General features: G+C 37.9%; 1 protein-coding gene across 2 annotated transcripts; it reads right to left on the minus strand.

Moving 5' to 3' along the window:
• Positions 1-268: 268 nt before the first annotated feature.
• Positions 269-5,083, minus strand: LOC149559596 (DEAD-box ATP-dependent RNA helicase 45-like). Of its 2 annotated transcripts, none has more exons than XM_089833451.1 (2): positions 3,501-5,083; positions 269-3,415 (listed from the first exon to the last, which is right to left on the minus strand). In XM_089833451.1, exons 1-2 carry the CDS (start codon positions 4,664-4,666, stop codon positions 562-564), a joined length of 4,020 nt encoding a protein of 1,339 aa, XP_089689577.1. In that variant the 5' UTR covers positions 4,667-5,083; the 3' UTR covers positions 269-561. The 2 variants fall into 2 exon arrangements, with proteins under 2 accessions (XP_089689577.1, XP_089689578.1); XM_089833452.1 differs by having other exon boundaries at positions 269-3,409; positions 3,501-5,077.
• Between the last annotated feature and the right edge of the window lie 3,916 nt (positions 5,084-8,999).

Below are 8,999 nucleotides of genomic sequence, written 5' to 3' on the forward strand. Positions count from 1 at the left end.
TCTTGTCAAAACACAGAAAATTATAGCATGCAACTAAATATAGTATTTGCTGCATATGACCCAATAGATAATTAAATCTGCAGTATGCTAATTGATTGAATCAGATTTCCCTATGTAAGATTCACCAGAAGATGCATGCATCCAAAAGATCATTTCAGAGCAGAATACCAATGCATGCTTACCCAAGATGAATGATACAATTAAGTCATTGCACGGAAGATAAAAATAGGAACTACGTATCCAACAAGCATACCAATACATCAAATCATACTTCAAAAATATGATTATTCCTGATATAAAAAACAACACTGTGAACCCCTCAAATATGTTACGAGCACTATTCAAGTACAGTAATTATCAGTAGAAGAGGCAATGCAGACGAAATCTGCTCCCATGGCCACTGCAGATAGTCATCAAAATGATGGTGACTGAAAAGTTTTGAATAATAATGTAGAATCATTATTGCAACAGTAACAAATGATAGTGATATATAATTTTTCAGTTTACCATTTGTAACTTTATAGAAATGAAAACAGTCCAAAAAACATCACTTGAAAAACTTCATAGAACAGAGTACTTCCCAGGTTGTACTGATCCAGGCAAAGAAAAAGACTGAGCTGTATAATCTTCCAAGACTCGTTTCAACTCAGCTTTTGCTTTCTTTACTGATGATTCTGTTGGACCTTCAATAAACAAATAAAGCTTGCGTTCTCCTGGTCCAGGAATTTTTCCAGGAGGATAATATTGGCCCCTTGTTGTGATTGCAGCCCCTGTCCACTCGCTAATAGGTCCCAAGGTCTCCTTGTGTGTTACCTTCCATCGGGCATTTTGAGGGAAATCATTGATTTCTAGTTCAGCTTCGTAGTGCTCTGGCATAGCATCTTTCTGTATTTTTGCAAGATTATGTTGTAGATTGAGAGCTGCAGCTAAGGCTTGTGCTCTTGCAGCTGCATCATTTAGAACAGGGAAAGTACCTGCCAGACCAGATACAGGTAATGCTGTTCCTGGAAGGCCAGAAACAGCTGGTGTCCCTCCTACCCATGTTTCTCCAGGTAGAGACCCAGTCGATAAGCCCACAGTTGCAAGTGCTCCTGAATTGGGTAGTGACATTGGCATTGAAGTAATACTTGATTTTGTTGCTGCAGCCAATGCTGCAGCTTGAGCAAGAGCTGCCGAATGTTCAAGGTCACCTCCTGCTTTGCGTATTACATCATCTTCGGAGTCCGAATCAGACTTATAATATTCTTCAAATCCATATTCTCTTGCTTGGGCTTTCTTTGCAGCTTTCCTGGCTTCCTCCTCCTCTTCATTGAACTTAAATCCACTACCACCATAACCAGTACCATGAGCATGTTCAGTACCTTGGCTCACTTTAGCCAGAAAACCAGTCGCAAGGTTTTTGAGATCCTCGGGTATAGCTTGCTCAGATAACTCCAGTGCTTTAACAAGGTCAGGAGCATATTTATCTTCTTCTTCAGAAATGAATGTGACAGCAATACCCTTGCGACCTGCTCTTCCAGTTCTTCCCACTCTGTGAACATAATCTTCATAATGATTTGGTGCATCAAAATTTACTACAAGCTCAAGCTCTTTAACATCTAAACCTCTTGCTGCAATACTAGTAGCAATTAGCAAATTACACACATTGCTCTTAAAATCTGAAATAGTAGACTCACGGTCTGTCTGGTCCTTGGCTCCATGCAGTGAAAGACAAGGATAGCCATGTCTAAGCAATTCCTTGAACAGAGTATCACACTTCTCCTGAGAATGCACAAACACTAAAATTTTACCCTTTTCATACCATTCACCAAGGAGTTCCAAAAGTCTCAAAAACCTCTCACTTTCAGGACGCACCTCGATGGACTGTGTAATATCCTTGTTAACAACACTACGCCCACCTACTTGAATCTCCACAGGTTTATTCAACACTTTCCGAGCAAGAAACTCCACCTGCCGAGGGAATGTGGCAGAGAAGAGTACAGTCTGTCTGTCTGGTCTTGTATTTTGAACTATCCTAGTAATCTGAGGCTCAAAGCCCATATCAAACATCCGATCTGCTTCATCCATAACAAGGTACGTTACTCTGCTTAGGTTTGTTATCTTACCTCCACTTGTACATAGGATATCAATCATTCTACCTGGCGTGCAAACAACAATTTCAGTACCTCGCTTCAAATCACTAATTTGTTGTGCCACTCCAGAACCTCCATAGACAGGCACACAACTCAAGCCAAGAACCTTGGAGAATTTCCTAATATCAGAATGAATCTGCTGCACAAGCTCCCTTGTAGGGGCCATAATTAGTCCAATGGGGCCATCACCTGAAGCAAGAGGAGGCTGATCCTTGATATGCCTTAGCATAGGCAAAACAAATGCGAGAGTCTTACCTGAGCCTGTTTTTGCTATACCAATACAGTCCCTTCCACTCATGATAATCGGAAGGCTTTGGGCTTGTATAGGCATAGGTTTTTCATATCCTAATTTCTTTAAAACTTCCAGGAGGTTACGTGTCAATCCTGTCTGGTTCCATGTCTTCACAGGCCTTGGCACATCTTTACCACGGATCTTCAGCTCTAGCTCCTTTCTGTATACTGCAACTTCCTCTGCTGTCATCAGAGAAATCTCTCTAACTTCATGATAGAAATCTTTCCTAAAAGGAGGATATTGGATCTTGGAATGGTCTACAACCGATAGCTTCTCAACTTTAGTTTTCTTCACTCTTTTCATGAATTCATCATCATCTTCATCATCTATTTGATTCTCATCGTCATCTTCAACTTCATCATTTTCTGCATCAGAATCGTCACCAGGCATAATCCTTCCAAGTCTACCTTTGTTTGATTTAATTTTGTTTGTCCCATAATTTGTATCCTTCACTTCATTTTTTATGCTTATAGCATTACCAGTTTTGCTGCTTAAGTTCTCAGCATCAGGCACAACCAATGTGTTCATAAATGCATCTAAAGGGTCAACTTCCTCCTCATCATTGACTTCCACTTTACCAATATCCATGGCTTCTCCATTCTGCGGACTTTTATTTCCAGCCTCAACATTACCATTTTCAACCATGGAATTTTTCAAATCCAAATCATCATCTGATTCCTCACCCTCCAGAGTCCACTTCTTCCCAGATTTAGGCTCCACTTCATTCTTCTCTTCTCTTTTCTCATTCTCACTTTCCTCCTTTTTGCGCCTTAGCTCTTGCCACTCCTGCACTCTCCGCCGTCTCTTTTCCATTTCTTCGTCAAGCCTCTTTTGCTCCTCCTCCATATCTTCTTTAACCTGTGTCTCCTCCTCCCTTTCTTCATGTTTTCTTTTCTTTGTATCTATAATTTTCCTACCCTTGACATCTTCGTCCTCGTCTCTATGCCTATCGCCTCTATTTCTTCTTCCAACATCTTCATCATCTCTGTGCCTAAAGCAAATATTTTTACGAGTTCAAAAATCCCAGTACCTAAGCTGGTAGTAATCTAAAAACAACATAAAAACAAAAAATTTACCTGTTGTGATCTTTGGTCCTTTCCCGTTCTCTATCATCATCTTTATATTTATCCTTATATCGTTCCTTTCCTCTTAAAAAATCTTCTTTTTTTCTTCGCTTCTGATCCCGCTCATTATCGGAGTCCGAATCCCTAACCCTTTCATATTCCCGCTGCTTCCGGTCTCTGTCTCTGATCCTTTCCTGGAGTTTCTCCCTCTCATCCTTCTCCTTGTCTTTAACTCTTTCCCGCTCATCCCTGTACCTAATCTTACTGTTATCCTTTTCCTTGTCCCTGTAATCCCTGTACCTTGAGTCCTTGGATTTATCTGAATTCCTATCCTTCTCGGACCGTCGATAATCTTGGTCCTTTTTATCAATCTCCCTCTCTTCAGATTTTTCTCTCAGCCTTTTCCTCTCAGATTTTTCTTCCTTTCCCTTTTCCCTTTCTCTGTCTCTAATCCCCTCTCTCTCAATATAATCCTGGTCCTTTTTATCAATCTCCCTCTCTTCGGATTTTTCTTTAACTCTTTTCCTGTCAGCTTTTTCTTCCTTCCCCTTTTCCCTTACTCTGTCTCTAATCCTCTCTCTCACAACATAATCTAGGTCCTTTTTATCAATCTCCCTCGCTTCAGATTTTTCTCTAACTCTCTTTCTGTCAGATTTTTCTTCTTTTCCCTTTTCCCTTTCTCTGTCTCTAATCCTCTCTCTCTCAACATTATCTTGGTCCTTTTTATCAATCTCTCTCTCTTCTGATTTTTCTCGAACTCTTTTTCTGTCAGATTTTTCTTCCTTTCCCTTCTCTGTCTCTCTGTCTCTAATCCTCTCTCTCTCAACATAATCTTGGTCCTTTTTATCAGTCTCCCTCTCTTCAGATTTTTCTCTCGCTCTTTTCCTGTCAGATTTTTCTTCCTTTTCCTTTCTATCAATCTCCCTCTCTTCAGATTTTTCTCTAGCTCTTTTTCTCTCAGATTTTGCTTCCTTTTCCTTTCTATCAATCTCCCTCTCTTCAGATTTTTCTCTAGCTCTTTTTCTGTCAGATTTTTCTTCCTTTCCCTTTTCCCTTTCTCTGTCTCTATTCCTCTCTCTCTCACCATGCTTCTCGCTATTCCGTTCTCGCTCGCTTCTTCTATAACTCTCCTTCCTGTCTGCATCATCCCTCCTCGATCTGTGCTTCCCATCCTCCATCAACAAAAACCCTCTGCTTTCCTTCACAAAAATCAAATCCGCAAGGTTTCAGAACCAGATGAACGAATTCTGAGCACCAATTGCTGTCCAAATTTTACAGGACCGATCGGACGTTCATGCTATCGAACCTGCCCTTGAAACCCTGATATGGATGCCCTGGTTTTGTAGCCCTAGCTCAGTCGCCTGTCCCAATCTCTTATTCTTCACCGCCTACTTTCGAAGATGTCAAATCCCTCGGGAAGCTTATTCCAGGTATCGGCGGGATCACGCAGTGGAAGCTCCGCGGATTAGCTCTTGCTCGCTGATATTACAGATTGCATTTCTACCCGGGTGAATGGGAATGTGTTTTTAGTCTTTTCTCTTGACAGTGTGTTCTTTGTTGGATGTCTAGTACGACACTGTGATTATTACGAGTATGTTTTACTAGGAGTATGTTCTTTGATAAGTAGGAGATGATTTCCACAGCTAGTCAAATTGTGATGTGAATATCAGGATTTAACTGTGTGATTTTTGAGTCAAACTCGATGACTCATGTTTCATGAGTAGTGATTCAACATGAATCCATCTCTCATGAGAATAAATGGAACACTTAGCACTCATTGGATCTAGGTGATGCTCACAGGGGTGAAGCACCGGGACTTCCCGGGAGGTCACCCATCCCAGTACTACTCCAGCCTGAGCGCGCTTAACTGCAGAGTTTCCTCCAGTATGTTCTTTGTTAAGCCTTCAGGGAAGATCACATTCTCTGAATTTTTAGGAGTATGTTTCATTATCTGTAGTTTCAAGATAAAATAATTTCATTTTCTCTACATTTTATTTTACATATATTTCTGACTTTCAAAATAGGCTCATAGTGGTAATTTTAGTAAGTTGCAATATTAGGTTTTACAAGTTACCAAATTTTTTTCATTGGACAAATGCACAACTGCAAAAAGAGACAATTGAGGTACAAGATGAAAAGCATGACATGTAATTGTTGTATAAACACAAACACCAACAAAATGTTGTTCTTTTTCCAGAAAGATACCATATTTGATATTTGGGGAAGGCTTTATAAATGGAGTAATAAGTTAAATGGGCTTAATTTTAGAAAATTCTATGGTTAAACATGTTTGAGTAGGACTTCCTCTAAATGTTTAATGCTTCACATTTGTGTGCATTATCATGATACAATAAGTTTATTATTCATTCTCATTAGAGATGAGTTCTCGGGAATTACTTCTTATGAAACATGGATCTGAGTTTGATTTTAAATCTGGATAGTTGAATTATGATAATAATGTTCATAATTTGACTTGTGTGAAAAATGCCCCACTTATGTGCCAGTTATGGAAGTGTTCATATGCAAGATATGGAAGTGTTTATATGCCAGATATGGAAGTGGTATTGTTACATGCCAAATATAGAAACAATATTTGTTAGAAAGTAAAGTCCACCAAGTTAACTAAGGGGGGTGTCAATCAGTTAAGCTTTTAAAACAACTCTCAATTATAACTTCAACAAATCTGGAACATATACTTAAAAGATGCAACAAACATAGAAAGATAACTATGCACAATAACACCAGATCTGTTAACTAGGAAACCTTTGATCAGAGGGAAAACCTCGGTGGGAATGATGCCCAGAAGATGGCATACTAATATAAAAGTTTCTTGTAAAAGAATAGACTCTGTTAGGAGCCATTGGAATACAATCAATACATATGAGTCCATGTTAGGAGACTTTGAATCCCTGTTAGGAGTTTCCAACATTGTTAGAAGTGTTAGAATATTTGGACTGATTAAAACTGTTCATTTTAATCCAACTTAATCATTCCATTTTAGCTCTTTGTTCATCGGTTATCCCCATGTCCAGATTTATAAATTGAACACTTAAAACTTCAACAAACTTAACCCAATAAATCACTAATTAAAAATTTTCACTTTAATCCAACTTATTCATTCCATTTTAGCTCTTTGTTCTATATGTGCCAAATCGCAGAAACTTATCACAGTCAACAATAAACTTTTAAAACAGTAAGCAACATAAACACACAACAAATACCCACATAGTGTTTGACACCAGGATTTAATGTGGAAACCAATTTGGAAAAAAATACCAATAACATGCTACCACTTTTTCACTCTTTTGAAGTGAGCTCTATTAGGAACCAACCATGTTACAGGTAACAAAACATATTGTTAAGTGTGACCCTGTTAAAGGATTTAATCACCCTATTAGGAGTGGCCTTGTTAGAAGGCTTAAGAATGTTTCATTAAAATGTCACCTTGATTAAAGGATTTACAAATGAATGTTAGTTCAACCTTATCAAAAGGATTTTACAACTGCCATAATGGTTAGAAAGTAACAATGAAACTTTGATCTTATAAACTATAACTCACTTTTGCAAATTTAGATCTTTGTTCAGCTCAACTCTAGTTTATTGACTCAACTCCATCATTCTCATCATCTCAAATCTACTTGGCAACTCTTTGAGCAATCCTTCACCTCACAAACTTCACACAACTCCTTGCAAGTATGTCTTTTATTTGTTTTTGCAAGTTTCCAATCTAACAACCCCAAAAACATACCAAATACCTCCTTAAATAGGTAGCTTTGATCTTTTGTTGCTTAATCACAATCGTATATCTTAGGGTTTATGATCAGATCTAAAGCATTCAATGAATCTCCCCATCTTTTGTTCTTCTTCTCTTCTCAACACTTCTAGAAATATCTCCTCAAATCATAGCCTTTGATCTCTCAACTGATCCTTTCCTTGCATTAAATAATACAGCTCATCAATCCTTGTCATCAACACTTTTTGTTTATTCCAATATTTCAAATATGTCAGCTACAAATGTTGATTCTTTCACAAACCATTCTTTTGCTATCACTTGGTCATTACTGTGCCTTCTTGCTCGGTCTTCACTAGATCACTCGGTCCATACTACATTGTCTCACTCGGTCATCACTATACAACTAGGTCGATATAGTCACTTGACAATCATTATCACTCGGCCAACATTTTTTTGCTCGACATTACTTAAGTTCCTTAATCTCCTGCTTCAACTCCGTTGTTGACCTGCAACACTGATACTCAATCAAGCTTATCATTATACTTGTTTCAAATCTGAAGTTCATCCAACTATCTCCTACAGTTCATGTATTAATTTGAAAACATTAGCTTGTCAAGTACTAGCCTATTAAGTGCACATTGAAATTCCATCACACTTATACATCTCAACTCAACATTTCACTAGGTCATCTCATGGTATCTACTTTTCAAATCCTCTTCATCAATCAAATGATATGGCACTCTACACCGTTAATTTGAATGTCTCTCTAGTGGGTTTGACACTTGTCTTACCAATAGGTTTGACATCAATGACAATATAACAATTATTCCAATCAAGGTCTCAACAATTATAGATCCAACAATCTCCCTCTTTGGCATTGATGGAAACACCTTTCCTCCTTTCATAAGATTTCTAATATCTTCAAGTTACCATGCATCCAAAAAAGTAACACAACACCTTAAGTGTTCAATTGCATTGCATTGCTCCCTCTGTATTCAATAGGTAGATCTTCAATAATATCCTTAGTTTTGTTATGATTCTCATATGGTCAACTTCAGTGATAACAATAGTCTTCAACATTTTGCATATGATCTTCCATAACTGTTTGTAGTCTTCATTATCTCTCCCTCTTTATTTATGCAACTTACTTGTCTATTTCCATCTCCCTCCATGGTAACTGCCCAATATCATCTATCCTTCTCTTTTTCTTTATTAACAATAGTATCATCTCCCTCTTTGACAACAATGCTAAAGACATCTTAGTCACCATAGAAACATCAAGTACATTGTCATACATCTCTTCATGAGATATTGTCAGTCTTGCTTGTAGATTTTCTCCCTCTATCATTGAGTTCACCTTCAAGATTATTTCTTCACATCATTTCACACCTTTAGGAAGATCTTAAAGTGTGATATTTTGCATCAATGTGTATGATTTTCTGATAATAACATTTGGTGCAATGTCACATTTCACCTTAGTTAGCAACAGAGAGGAGAATGACCCCTAACTTGTCTCTCAAATACTCATGTGCTTCCTTAGGTAATGCCTTGGTAGATGTGTCAGCTATATGTTCCTTTGTGTTCACATATTCAAGCCTCACTTCTTTGTCTTGAACCAATTCTCTGAATTAATGATACTTGATCTCAATGTGCTTTGTCTTAGTATGCATCACAGGATTCTTTGAAATATTTATGGCATTTGTATTATCACAATATATTAGGATGATCCCACGATAATGGGTTCCACTTTTTGACCAATTTTGACACTGAAATCAATA

The sequence above is a fragment of the Cupressus sempervirens genome, chromosome 5 (genome assembly GCF_028749045.1).
Source record: "Cupressus sempervirens isolate cs-2001-9-10 chromosome 5, ASM2874904v1, whole genome shotgun sequence".
NCBI lineage: Eukaryota > Viridiplantae > Streptophyta > Pinopsida > Cupressales > Cupressaceae > Cupressus > Cupressus sempervirens.